This window comes from Schistocerca piceifrons, chromosome 10 (genome assembly GCF_021461385.2).
Source record: "Schistocerca piceifrons isolate TAMUIC-IGC-003096 chromosome 10, iqSchPice1.1, whole genome shotgun sequence".
Lineage (NCBI taxonomy): Eukaryota > Metazoa > Arthropoda > Insecta > Orthoptera > Acrididae > Schistocerca > Schistocerca piceifrons.
Window position 1 is genome coordinate 85,425,844 of NC_060147.1, and position 15,314 is coordinate 85,441,157.

Here is a 15,314-nt window from a genome sequence, read left to right on the forward strand (position 1 = left end):
CACCACCACACTTCAGACACACATCTTTAGAAAAAGGCTTCCTGACACTTAAATTTACATTTGATGTTTCCATAAACTAGTTGCTATTAGTAGTCTGCACTTTACGGCCTATCCACTACAGTCATCATCAGTTTTTTGGTGCCCAAAATAGCAAAATTCGTTGACTACTTCTAATGTGTGAGTTCCTCATCTAATTCCCTCACCATTGTCTGATATGATTTGACTACATCTCATTACATTTGTTTAACTTTCTTAATGTTCAGTTCATTTCAAGACATTATATGTTCCTTTCAACATATCTTCCAAGTCCTTTAAGATTTTCTGAGGATTGCTGATGACATTGTAATTCTGTGAAAGTTTTTATTTATTCAGCTTGAACTTAAATTCCCTTTCCAAAGTCTCCTTGGTTCCCTTTATTGTTTGCTCACTGTAGAGATTGAGAAACATAGGGGATAGGCTACATCCTTGTCTCACTCCCTTCTCAACTACTGCTTTCCTTTCATGTCCTTCTTCTCTTATCGTTGCAGTCTTGTTTACGCACAAATTGTCAAGAATATTCCACTCCCTGCTGTCTTCGGAATTTGAAAGTTTGTGTGCTGCAGTCAACATTGTCAAAAGGTTTCCCTAAATTAACGACTGCTATAAACATAGAAAAGCTATTCTTTAACCTTACTTTGATCTTGTGCCTTTGTTCCACATTAGCACAGGGTCAAAATTTGTTATGGACAAATTTGTCATGGTTAATTATGAGGTGCCAAGATGCCCTTCCTGTCACCCCCTCAGGAGAAAATATGTGTACTCCAACAGTCTGCATATAGTGTTATTTACATGACAGTGAGTGAAAGTTTCATAAATGTTTGCAAACTGCATAATTGATTCAGGACTCTGGTACTAGCCTGGTATTTACCTAGTTGGATGTGGGAAACCACATAAAAACCACATCCAGACTGGCTGGCATGTCTCCCTCATCTTTAACCTGTCAGGCTGATTGGATCCGGGGTCAGTGCAGCTCCCCTTCCCAGAAGTGCTGCTTTAACATGCACATCTATCCAGGCAGGTCTGCTGTTCTTTAACTTGTCTTCTAAAACACATAGTAAGGCCCCACTATTGCTCCTACATTTCTCCAGAACCCAGACTGATCTTCTCTGAGGTGGAGTTTACCAGTTTTTTCCATCTTCTGTAAATAATTTGTCATTGTTTTGTAATGACAACTTATTATTAAACTGATATTCGCACCTGTTGTTACCTAACACTTTTATTTTAAATCTTTTCCATTTTTACCACTCCTATCTGATTTCTCAAAAAACTTCATTTCACTTAGTTGCTCCTATTTTTTTTTTCTCTCTTTTGTTCATGAACCTGGTCACTGCATTTGAGTTCACTTGCATAACTTACACACACTGGAAACAATCTCACGAGGCTGTTGCTATGTCATGTCCCCGCAATATCCTTTTTTCCAGGAATAGTAGTCTCGCATGTTACGCACGGGTACCTCTGTGAAGTTTGGAAGGTAGGAGATGAAATACTGATGGAAATAAAGCTCCGAAGATAGGTCACAAGTTGTCGCGTAACTCAGTTCGTAGAGCACTTGCCTGTGAAAGGCGAAGATCCTGAGCTCGAGTTCGAATCAGCACTCAGCTTTTGTATGTAAGGAAGTATCGTGTCAGTGCACACTCCACTGCAGAGTGAAAATTCATTCTGGAAATCTATAAATGTCCCAATGACTTTCCTATGTCAACTCTGTTCAACACTTCATGAGAGAAGATACTACTGCTTTTATATGAATTGCTATTTTCTGAATCTGTGCTGCAAGTTGTGTAGTAGCCTCTGTTTACTGAAGAAAGATTCCATTTGATTGGTCCTAGTGATCTAGCATTAAAGTATGTGACTGGAAATTGAGATGTCACGGGATTGAAACCTGGCCGGAGCATAGAAATTTTCAGTCTGCCTTTAAACTACTTGTCTACTCAATGATGAAAACGAGTTGTCAGAAACAACACATTGTTTGGATTGCTCATCAACTTGTAGAGATCCCCTTTCCCCAACTGGATAATGTGAGTAGATTAGGGACATAAGTCACTGAAGTGGCTTGCTATTGAAAGCCTCAAAAAATTATTATCTAGGATTACTCTTTCAGGTAACTTGCTCAGTGCTGAGTTCATGGAAGTTGATCTGTAATTCTGTGTCAGTTGGTGCTGTCTTTCTGTGCTGGTGGTATCTAAGTGATTTTTAAATGATCATGAAACTTTCCCAATTGAACTGTGTATTAAATTTGTTAATGGTTTTGTTAATTCACTTCTTCATTCTGTAAGTTATGACATTCATTTAGGGCATTACAGTCTGAAACAGTCATCACGGAAAAAAGATTACTCATTTTACTTGAGATAATTATTGGTGTTGAACCATCCATTTCTTCTCTCCATGCCTTACTAAATTGATCTATGAGAGTCTCACATATTGTGTTTGGCAAACTTGACAGCATTACATTTTCTTAAAATGAGAATACTTTGAACCTTAAGAGAAAACAAGTTACCTTCATATCTAAATAACACGTAGTTAGTTAGTTAGTTAATCAGTCAGTTATTTAGTTGTTCCATAGATTATTTGAATGATTCTTTTATTGAAATTATTTGGAACGAATCAATTATGGAATATGTATACACAATTAGTGTTAACATTAATGAACACCTTATTTTTTAGTCATACCCATGCAGCTACACTTAGAAACAAGGTTTGTACCTCTCCTTCTCTTCTTCTTATATGTATATAAAAACTGGCTGCCTTTGATCATAGGACTCAATCGGGATCATGTAATCAGTTTCGGCTTTACAGTTGTCCTCAGAATCTGTAAGAAGGAAACGCCTGATTGCATACATTCTCTGTTATGCAGCATTTGGTGTGGCATTTCCAATGGACTGTTTTGGAACACCCTTATTGCCCGGCTCACATTCCAAGTGATTTTCACCTCTTTGACCATTAAAGAAGTACCTGCCTGGCCCTTCCTTCAGAACTGGCGCAGACAGGTGGGCTGCTGTTAAGTGACTCCTTAACTTCGAGCCTGAGTTCTCTTGTGTGTTTACCACAGATTGGTTTACCAGTAGAATGAATGCTCAGACAAGTGTGGTGACTGAATGGAAAAGCAATATGGAGCATTATCCGAATGGTCTCCACTGACACAAAAACACTAATGGTTACTCACTTTGTTTACTTTCACTCGTATTATCTGGTACGGGGTTACATCTGTGGGCAAGTGTGTGCACGTGCCAAGAACATTCCGAGTCCAGTAAGGGGCGGTCAGGTTGGTTGTAGTGTCGGTTTGTCAACTTTGTGTAAGCCATCATTCAGCTGTCGTGTAATTGTAACTGTTACCATGTACATATATTCCACCGTGACATTTGTTGTTGGCAGTATTGACTTGTTGAGAAGAAACTGCTGCACTAATGCTTGGATAACACTTTCTGAATTAATGTTTTTAAATGATCTTCATCAAACCTCAAAGGTCTTCATGAACATGGAGAGTCACTAATGTCAGAATGATCTTCCTTAAAGGGCACCTCATGCTCTAAAGCAAAATCACAAAAATCAGCAGGTGGTCATTTGTGCATCATTGCTTGCTCATCATCAGTCCACTTATGAACAACACTGACCATTCCTGTCCTGTAAGTGAACAGGGTAGCATAGTGTTTAGTACACTGGACTCGCATTCGAGAAGACGACTGTTCATACCTGTCTGGCCATCCTGATTTAAATTTTTCCGTGATTTCCCTAATTCATTAATGCAAATACTGGGATGGTTCCCTTAAAAGGGCATAGCCACTTTCCTTCTCCACCCTTCCCTAGTCTTAGCTTGTGCTCCGTCTCTAATGACCTCATTGTCAACGGGATGCTAAACCCTAATCTCCTCCTATCCTGTATTATTACTGGTGCTGAGAAATGGTGTCTTTATGCTAACGTATGGAAGTGGAAGGAATGGTTGCGCCCAAACAAAGCAGTAACTCCCTGTATAAAGACCTGCATGCATCTAAAAAAGATAATGTTATGCATCTGAGGGAACAGCAATGGTGTGGTGTACTACGAATTGCTTCCCCAAGCTGAAACCATCACTAATCACATTTATTGTCAACAACTGAGACATGTTGCAGACACAGTCCAGGAACGGTGAGCAGGAAGACTGCGTGAAGTGGTACTACTCCACAATAACACCCGGCCACATCCTGCTAGACTGACAAAAAGCACTACACAGAAATTGAGTTGGGAAGTCATTCTGTGCCAAACATATTCCCTTGTTCTTGTATCCTCAGATTTTCACCTTTTCCACTCCATATTAAACAATGTTCAAGGAAATTCCACTACAGATGATAATGCACTCTGAGCATGGCTTGGCGAGTTGTTCTCCTCAAAACTAGTGACGGAATTGAAAAGCTACCCCAGCATTGGAAGACTGTTGTAAATAGTGAAGGAGAATATATTGTTCACGACTAGTCTCTGCTATGTGTATCTATTGTGTTTATTAAACTTGTGCAAAAATGCTGCAAATTTATGCACCAACTAAATAAATACACAGAGCGCCTCAGTAATTTTGTCTCTCTCTTCAACTTCCCAAATGGACATTTTCTCACAGATGACTCATTCCCTTTATTACTGAATCATCATCGTGTTACGTGTCTCTACCTTCCAGTAATCAAATTGGGTGCCCAGGATGATGTGCAGTCAGGAATTAGTCTGGCAAATTTTGTGAATGATGCCGTCAGTGCTTGAATTAGACTTTCACAGATGGTTTTTCAATTTTGATATCCTGTAACTATGTTCCGTCAATCGTTCCAACTGAAATCCATTCCAAATAGGTATTCATAAATATTTCACTAATGTTACAAATTCTGGTGATAGTGCAACTGAACGGTTAGCTACTTTGGACTATAGTATATTCTAAAACTTAGAAGTTTCACGATTGTGGCAACCACCCACTTTACGGCTTCTGTTGCAGGGTTCACAACAGCAGCAGTACAACCGCCGCTCTGGTCTGGCAGAGGCCGGCCACGCTCAGTACGGCCCGGGCACGGGCGGAGGCGTCGCCGGAGGCCTCCCGCCGCGCCTGCAGAACCTCCATCACCACCAGCCACACCAGCAGCTCTTCCAGAACGTGGCCCCTCCGCCAGGGGCACTGCCCCCTCGTTTTCTCGGGCAGCAGGCGCAGCCATTCGTGCCGCTGCAGGCGGCCGTCAAGTCACGTGCCGTCACCGGTCGCGGTTCGCAAGGCGAGGAGGGTCGTCACAGAGGGCAGGAGAGTGAGCGGGTGCAGGTCGGTTCACTCCCTCTATCTTATATACAACTATCTGATAAATTTCTCTAAATCGTAAATTTAAGACAGTAGACTTAATTTCCATCTGTCGGTCACTGGTTTTATTATTTCAAACAACTGGTGATCTTTAGATCCTAAAACACCCTTTATTTCTAACCAACTATCCCAGAATCTGGAGCCTAGTAACAGCAGCAGGTTGCCTATTTAACAGCTTCTAGGGCAAGAAAAATGATTTTCAATATCTTAACAATACCAGAGAAGGGAAGTTGCTACTCACCATATAGCGGAGATGCTGAGTCGCGATAGTAACAACAAAGAGATTCACACAATTAAAGCTTTCAGCCATTAAGGCCTTTGTCAGTAGTAGACACATACGCATGCGCGCGTGCGCCCACACACACACACACACACACACACACACACACACACACACACACACACACACACACACACACGTAACCGCAACTTGCACTCACATCTGCAGTCTCAGAGAGCTGAAACCACACTGCGAACAGCAGCACCAGTGCATGATGGGAGTGGCGACTGGATGGAGGTAAGGAGGAGGCTGTGGCTGGGGCGGGGTGGGGAGGGGAGGGGAGGGGGAGGGATAGTATGGTGGGAGTGGTGGGCAGTGAAGTGTTGCAGTTTAGACAGAGGGCAGGAGAGAAGATGCTTGGGGGGGGGGGGGGGGGGGGGGTTAAGTAGCAGAAAGGAGAGAAATTAAAAGACTGGTTGTGGCGGTTAAATGACGGCTGTGTAGTGCTGGAATGGGAACAGGGAGGCGGCTGGATGGGTGAGGACAGTGACTAAGGAAGGTTGAGGCCAAGAGGGTTATGGGAAAGTAGGATGTATTGCAGGGAACATTCCCACCTGCCCAATTCAGAAAGCTGGTGTTGGTGGGAAGGATCCATATGGCACAGGCTGTGAAGCAGTCATTGAGATGAGGGATATCATGTTTGCCAGCGTGTTCAGCAACAGGGTGGTCCACTTGTTTTTTGGCCACAGTTTGTCGGTGGCCGTTCATGCCGACAGACAGCTTGTTGGTTGTCTTGCCTACATAGAATGCAGCACAGTGGTTGCAGCTTAGCTTGTAAATCACATGACTGGTTTCATATGTAGCCTTGCCCTTGAGCCTGATGGCTGCAGAATGAGTGGTGAGTAGATGGAGTGTACATGGAAGAGTAAGCACAGCAAGTTCCAGGAGGACTGCACCTCAAGCAAGTCATAGCATTGTTGCACAGCTTGTGGATGATGACAGCTGAGATCTGGCGAGAGGTTCTCCACAGACCGTCAGGAACAGGTCACTGGGAGCTGGATCAATGTTTCGAATGTATTCTGTTATGTTGAGTGATAGGTCTCACTTCTGTTTGTGGTAATCAAATTGACTCTTACATGTCCTTATATGACCTGGTGAGGTAGTGGTTCTCGAGATGTGTCACTCTCTGACTTGTAGAGTCTTGGTGTGAGGAATTAGTGGATATGGCAATAGGACTGATTTGGTAATTGTTGAAGGGAGGCCGTATGCTCACTAGCATGTGGCAAGAATGGTATACCTTTCATGACTGGGGTTCCAGATAGCATTTTCATCTAGGATAGTGCAAAACCCGCATTGCAGTTCACACAATAGATGTCTAGATAATTGTGGCAATCCTAGACTGACCTGGCCAGTTCACTGATTTGTCACTGAAGGGGCATGTCTGGTAAGTGATATACTTTCATACTGGCCTCCCATCAACAATCTTAGTGAAGTGACACAGCATGTGCTTCAGGCATAGCAAGAAATTGCTTAAGATGACATTCCTAGGTCACAACTTATAATGATATTGCTAATGGACATCAGTACCAAACAGAATGAAAATGTACTCATTTAATACTCATTATGCAATGAACATCTGAACAAAAGAGAAGAGTGTGATAAATAGGAACTGGAAAAAAAAATCCTTTTGTTCTATGATCAAACTCAGTGCTATTTTTTGACTAATTTCTTATTATTTATTTACCAAATTTCTTATATTTTTGCCACATATGGTATCTCTTCTGCCAAAGTCTCTATTATTTTTGCCAAATACGGTGTAAGTTTTTTGCCAAATTCATTGACCATGTTGCCACATTTGGTGTTACTTTTTCCTCAAATAGAGATGTTACTTTTTTGCCAAAATGCAGAGTTTTTTTTGCCAAATTTAGTGTTTCCTTGCCAAATTCAGTGTTTCATAGCTATATTCTTTATTATTTTTGCTAATTTTGGTACTATTATCATCGTGACATCGAAGTTCATTACAAAGGAAATGAAGTGTCAGTTTAACATTATACACCAACCTCAGCCTTTAGGAATTTAGAAGTCAAAATGCAGTTTTAATGTTCAGTAATGATCAGTTATGAATATTAGTGAACCGCAGTCCTCAGATTTATAACATTTTTATGCAGCAAAATTATGAATGTTCCAATACCTCAGTGCCATTTATCTCACGTAATTTTGCTAAAAATGCTAATTTTGCATTATTGTTTTTGCAGAATTTTCCTGTCCCTATTGATGAATGTTCCCTTGATGTTTTGTGCTGTAACTCTTTCCATTTATGTAAGCATACCTGTCACTCTTCACTGTATCATCATCACATTCCAACTTGAATGCCAGCTCACAGACATCGCAATTTAATGGCTCCTTAATGTTTTCAACATCTACTTTTTTAGTCAAAAATACGTACTACGAATGAAAATATTTGATCTAACTAAAACAGAATACTTCAACACTGTTTGTTATTTTTTCAAAAATCATCAACCTGTGTCCGAATAATCTGCAAGCAGGATTATCTGCACTTAGATAATTGGAAGCTTGCTGTATTCATTAAATATGTTTTCCTTTTGTGTATTAAAGTAATCTTCCAAATCATATTTTAATAGCTCAGTAACAAGCACTTGAGATACGAATTTTACATACCTTCCATCAAATTAATTTCTTAGAGCATGACACATTATGTAATTCTTGGAATCGGTTGTATTTTTAACAATGGTAATTTTAGAATGTTGTCCCTCTCGGGTAAATTTCTGATGCAGATGTTCACTAATTGACATCTATATGACTGCTTTGAAATTCACGCTTACATCCTTTCTCGAGGGTTTATCAAGCCGCCGTCAGATAGTTTCTCAACTGTTCCATTCTTGAATAGGACATGGAAAAAATGAATACCTAAATATTTCCGTTTGAGCTCATATTTCTCCTATTTTATTACTGTGGTTCCTATGTTGGTGAGATTCAGGAGAAAAGTTGGTGACTGAAATTTCACAAAATGATCTCGTGGCAATGAACAAGCCATTGGTTTAATGATTGCCATCCCAACTTGATTATCATATCCATAACATCTCTCTCTCTCTCTCTCTCTCTCTCTCTCTCTCTCTCTCTCTCTCTCTCTCTCTCTCTCCTACTTCGTGATAATACATAATGAGCTACCCTTCTTTTAACTTTTTCGATATCTTCCGTCTCCTGTCTGCTAAGGATCCCATACCTTGCAGCAATGCTCCAGAAGAAGATGGACAAGTGTAGAGTGGATAGTATCTTAAATAGATTTGTTGCATCTTCTAAATGTTCAGCCAATAAATTGCAGTCTTTAGTTTGCCTTCCCCCACAACATTTTCTGTTAGATAGCTTCTACGTAAGATGTTTGTAATAGGGTATTTGACTATTTTCTTGAACTCATCTTAAATTGTTAATTATGCCATTTTATGCTTTTTGCCTTCATGAATTTCAGCACCCTTTTATAAAAACAGAAATAAAATTTGAATAATTTGAATGCCTGCTAAAATGCTCCATTTGAGTCAACTGGCTAGCTCGCTGCTTGTACTGTCATAAAGCTAATTCACAGTGATGTCTTGGTTCGGAATTTACATGTCAGAAAATGGATTCCAAATCGTGTGTAGTACTACACTGTACAAATACATCCATAAAAACTCTTGAAAAATTGTTTTTTATTGTTTCAGAGAGTGAGAAGGTATGTAAAAAATTAGTTTTACTGTACCAGCAAAATGCCATAATGTCGCCGCCAAAATTCCCTTACTTAATTATAAATGTTTTGCACTCTGAAGTTAACATTAATTTACCTCAGAGATAATGCTTTCTCACTGTTACAAAGGACCGTGTCAGTCAACGAAATTTAACTCTTAATAAAAATTATCGTTATACCCACTTCCTTGGACAGCATTGGCAGTTTGGTCGGTAGAGTGGTGGACTGTCGAATATTAGAAGATGATATCCATAGATCGCTGGTTTAAATCTAGCCTGCAATAATATTTTAACTTCTTTATAAAACAAATTGACAGCCCTTTCATGTGAAAACCAAATCACAATTACAAAACTTCACCAGACCGATTACAAACAGTGTATTTTTATGTTTTTCTTGGCATTTACGAGGGCGGTTCAGAAAGTAACCTCCGATTGGTCACAGTGCGGGTTGTGGGGGGAGTAGCGACGCCATCTGTGCGTTCACGCACTCAACAGGTCAGTCGGCATCAAGCCGTGGTCGAGTGAACGTCGTACCTGCGCTAGTTTAGTTTTTGTGGCAGTTTGAAATGTGTGCTGCAATAGAAAACCCCGCCAAATGTGAAGTGCGTGCTGTCATAAGGTTTTTTACAGCCAAAGGATATTCTGCAGCAGCTATTCATCGTGAGCTTTGTGCCGTGTACGGACCAAGAGTTATGAGTGAAGGAGTTGTCCGTGAATGGGTACGTTTATTTAAAAGTGGACGAGAAAACGTTCATGATGAAGAGAGGAGTGGTAGACCATCATTGGTGACTGACGAACTCGTTCAGACAGTTGATGCAAAAGTTCGTGAAAATCGACGTTTCTCAATTTTGGAGTTGTCTACTGGTTTTCCACAGATTTCTAAGACTCTCTTGTACGAGATAGTGACAGCAAGATTGGGTTACCGTAAGTTCTGTGCACGATGGGTGCCCAAAATTCTTACCGACCACCACAAAACTCAAAGAATGGCCTCTGCATTAGACTTTCTGTCACGTTATGAGGACGAAGGAGAACCATTGTTAAACAGAATCGTGGCCGGTGACGAAACATGGATTAAGTATGTGAACCCTGAGACAAAAGAACAATCAAAGATGTGGGCACATTCAAATTCGCCTACCAAACCAAGAAAAGCCTCGCAAGATTTTTCTGCCAGAAAACTGATGGCAACAGTGTTTTGGGATGCCAAAGGGGTGTTGTTGGTTGAATTCATGGAACGTGGTACGACCATTAATCAAGACGTGTACTGTGAAACAATAAAAAAGTTACGACGGGCTATACAGAACAAACGCCGTGGTATGCTGACTTCCGGTATCGTTTTTTTGCACGATAACGCCCGTCCTCACTCTGCTCGCAGAACAACGGCCCTTCTTGAGTCCTTCAAGTGGGACGTTATCAACCATCCACCTTACAGCCCAGACCTGGCGCCAAGTGATTATCACCTCTTCATGCATTTGAAGAAATGGCTCGGGTCACAGCGGTTTGATGACGACGAAGAGCTCAAAGATGCGGTCACAGGCTGGCTCCAGGCCCAAGCGGGTGATTTTTATGCAGAAGGAATTTCAAAGCTTGTGAAGAGATACGATAAGTGCCTCAATCGCTATGGAGACTATGTAGAAAAATAGTGCAAAGATGTAGTTGTAAGATGTATATATTAAAATATTTTTATTTAACTTGGTGTATTTTTTTAAATCAACCGGAGGTTACTTTCTGAACGGCCCTCGTACATGCACGTTCATATGCAATAATTGTTCACACACATCACTTTCAAAAAGATATTTTCTAGTTAATGTGACCACTAATTTCTTATTTTGGTGGTAGTAGTAGTAGTAGTAGTAGTAGTAGTAGTATTTTTTAAAATCTTTGTACTGTTCAGCAAGGATCCTTATTGTTTAAACTTTTGAAGTTTCATCATCTTGCATAAAATGAAGTTAAGTCTGCTTCAGACATGATGTTAGTTTACACTCACAAACAGTGCAGCCCTTACATTTGTGTTACCTGCATGTTGTATTAAACCTCGTTGTACTGTGGGAGTATGGTGATGTCTTCACTGTTTGTAATGCTTTCCAAAAAAGGTAATTGTTTGTAAGCAAAGTAGATGCATTTATCCTCAGTTGTCCATTTTTCAGAGTAGATTAATGTGAAGCTATATCCAATACATCTCATCACTGAAGCAACTGCTACAATGAGTTCTTGCTAACACTATTTTCAGATTTTGTGTAAAATTATGACCCCTCCAGGACTCAAACCTATATTCTTCCTTTCCATAATCACATACACTATCCATTGCACAACAGAGTGCATACTGCTTGTGGCTCCTCTGCTGCGTAACTTGTATACTGGAAATCAGCACTAAGATTTTCCACAAGAATGGGGAAAAGAATGGCCATCCTTGCACATATCACTGCTCTGAATGAGTGGTGCATAAACACATCAATTTTTGCGAAGTTTACACTGTCAGTATTCATAAAATTCCTTTCTGTTGTTACTTAAAAGAAATAAACGTGTTTTCCATACCTAAATAGTGTAACTATTTGCAGAAAAAGTACGTAAAAACCTAGTAACTTTGGCTAACACTCATGTAACACACATATAGCTTCGTTTTACTCCTAGTCTGTGACGTCACCAGAGCTTCAGTCAATAACAGAGTATTTTCGATCATATGACCAAATCTTGAAATTTAATGATTTTTAAGCTTTAATTACACGAAAATAAGAGAGAGATTTTGTGCGAATTGATTGCAAATGTGATTTGAATGTTATAATCACTCCAAATAACTGATATAATCACTCCAAATAACAACAATCTGAACCATATTTTTAATATAAAAAATAGCCTATTGTAATCCCTAGATATTTATTTGAATCAGCAACTATTACATTTGTGATATTTACCGTGTAAACCAAATTTAACAGATTTTTAATACTTGTGTGGAAGGCCCTTTACTTTTTATTGTTTATTAATATATGTGCACCACAAATTTTCAGAACTCGACAACTTCCGTCGAGCAGTCGCCTGTGAATAAGTCGAATGGGGGCAACGTGGGAACTCCCGACAAAGTTGTCTCCACTTCCAGCAAGGGCTCCGGTGGGCCGGCAGCGCGCAAGACCCGCAAAGTGCGTATAGCGGCGCGCTTCACTTACGGCCTGGACGTTGATGACGAGAAGCAGCCAGATCGGCCAAACAAGGAAGAGAAAAAGGAGGAGACGAAGCAGGCAGTGGGCAGCGACTCGGGGGCTGTTGAGGGCCCCACCACCGAGCAGCAGAACTAGAGGCATTTTAATAGTGGTCGGCATTGGTCGTAGGCTGTGAACCGTTACTTTAACTATGCTTCAAAGTGAAAGAAAAAAACGCTTTGTGAACTATCACAAACCTACCATTTATACATAGTGAGATCATATGCATGAGAAAAAAAAGTTCTTTTTGAATTTGTAATGAAAAACTGCAGTTGATTACATTTTAATGTACTGTTGGCAAATCTGATGACTGATCAAATTATCAGATTCGTCGTTGTATGTGCAATGACTTTTGAATTGCTAATTTTTAGTTTGCATGTTTGTGTTTATGGTTGTAGCTTTGATCAGTGAATTTTCTAATAGGCCCATAAAAAATGATTTGGTTAATGTGAAAACTGCTGATGTAAGCTGCATTCTGCAGCTTTACATCTCTCTCTGCATTTGTGACGACACACAGTTTCCAAATACTGTATTTCCAATACAGATTTGATTACTGCTGAAACTTTTTTATAGTGTGAGTACCGCATGTGATCCTGTATATTTTCAAATAAAAGGCAAAAGATAAAAATATATGTATTGAAAAGGGTAAGTTGTGCACACTGACTGGTTGGGTAACTTGTTTGAGCACTGCTAACGCAGATAGGAATTCTGCTTTTAAGGTCTTTTGAACAGAGTAGTATATTAGAACAGCTCAGAGTTGAAAGAGAATAACTAATTCAGTTGTGGAATACAGTGCTCCTGAAATGAATGAAAAATTGTAAGGTAAAGCATGTGGTTGTGGAACTTGAGGGTGTCGTAAGATGGTCAATTTCCCAGTTTGATTACAGAAAGTTAAGCCAGTAAAATTTCTTACTCATTTTAGAAACAGATTTTTGACTGCATCTGCACTGCTCTTTTAGAAGCTATACGCAAGAGTCTATCATACGACAGATAAGTTCAGGCCAAAAATAAATCACCAATAAATCTATACTGAGCCTGCAGACACAGCTCTTTTAAGAGAAGTGTAGGTTGTTTATGTTTATCTTCCCATGGAACCCAATACGTGAACGATCCCATGTGTGCTGTTCAATAGGGTACGGAACACAAATATTTTTAAGCATGCCCCCTTCCCCATAATAATACACTACTGGCCATTAAAATTGCTACACCAAGAAGAAATGCAGATGATAAACCGGTATTCATTGGACAAATATATTATACTAGAACTGACATGTGATTACATTTTCGCGCAATTTGGGTGCATAGATCCTGAGAAATCAGTACCCAGAACAACCACCTCTGGCCGTAATAACGGCCTTGATATGCCTGGGCATTGAGTCAAACAGAGCTTGGATGGCGTGTAAAGGTACAGCTGCCCATGCATCTTCAACACGATACCACAGTTCATCGAGAGTAGTGGCTGGCGAATTGTGACGAGCCAGTTGCTCGGCCACCATTGACCAGACGTTTTCAATTGGTGAGAGATATGGAGAATGTGCTGGCCAGGGCAGCAGTCGAACATTTTCTGTATCCAGAAAGGCCCGTACAGGACCTGCAACATGCGGTCGTGCATTATCCTGCTGAAATGTACGGTTTCACAGGGATCGAATGAAGTGTAGAGCCACAGGTCATAACACACCTGATATGTAACGTCCACTGCTCAAAGTGCCGTCAATGCCAACAAGAGGTGACCGAGATGTGTAACCAATGGCACCCCATACCATTTCGCCTGGGTGATACGCCAGTAAGGCGATGACGAATAGATGCTTCCAATGTGCATTCACCACGATGTCGCCAAACACGGATGCGACCATCATGATGCTGTAAACAGAACCTGGATTCATCCGAAAAAAATGACGTTTCGCCATTTGTGCACCCAGATTCTTCGAGTACACAATCGCAGGCACTCCTGTCTGTGATGCAGCATCGAGGGTAACCGCAGCCACGGTCTCCGAGCTGATAGTCCATGCTGCTGCAAACAACATCGAACTGTTCATGCAGATGGTTGTTATCTTGCAAACGTCTCCATCTGTTGACTCAGGGATCGAGACGTGGGTGCACGACCCTTTACAGCCGTGCAGATAAGATGCCTGTCATCTCGACTGCTAGTGATACAAGGCCGTTGGGATCCAGCACGGCATTCCGTATTACCCTCCTGAACCCACCAATTCCATATTCTACTAACAGTCATTGGATCTCAACCAATGCGAGCAGCAGTGTCGCGATACGATAAACCGCAATCGCGATAGGCTTCAATCCGACCTTTATCAAAGTTGGAAATGTGATGGTACGCATTTCTCCTCCTTACATGAGGCATCACAACAACGTTTCACCAGGCAACGCTGGTCAACTGCTGTTTGTGTATGAGAAATTGGATGGAAATGTTCCTCATGTCAGCACATTGTAAGTGTCGCTACCAGCGCCAACCTTGTGTGAATGCTCTGAAAAGCTAATCGTTTGCATATCACAGCATCTTCTTCCTGTCAGTTAAATTTTGCGTCTGTAGCACGTCATATTCGTGGCGTAGCAATTTTAATGGCCAGTAGTGTAATAATAATAATAATAATAATAATAATAATAATCAGTTTTCCATTATTTACATACATTATCTGTATCAATGAAAAATGCATCACTTTCATTGGTAACATAGTCCAGTTCCCAATCAGTGTTGTGCTGATAATCCACAATCAATTCTTTCCCTTTGTCAGCTTCACCACCATCTGTGGCTTCTTTTTTTACTGAATAATTCGTAAAATATTTTCCGTGGTTCTTCGAGAGCGAAAATCCCAAC

General features: G+C 40.6%; 1 protein-coding gene across 1 annotated transcript in view; it reads left to right on the forward strand.

Moving 5' to 3' along the window:
• Positions 1 to 13,094, forward strand: part of LOC124718790 (5'-3' exoribonuclease 1) — a 181,578-nt gene extending 168,484 nt beyond the window's left edge. Inside the window, exons 33-34 of the mRNA XM_047244397.1 lie at positions 4,985 to 5,299; positions 12,296 to 13,094. Coding sequence (XP_047100353.1) covers positions 4,985 to 5,299; positions 12,296 to 12,580 — 600 coding nt within the window. The 3' untranslated portion in view covers positions 12,581 to 13,094. The remainder of the gene's footprint in view (positions 1 to 4,984; positions 5,300 to 12,295) is intronic.
• Positions 13,095 to 15,314: the final 2,220 nt, after the last annotated feature.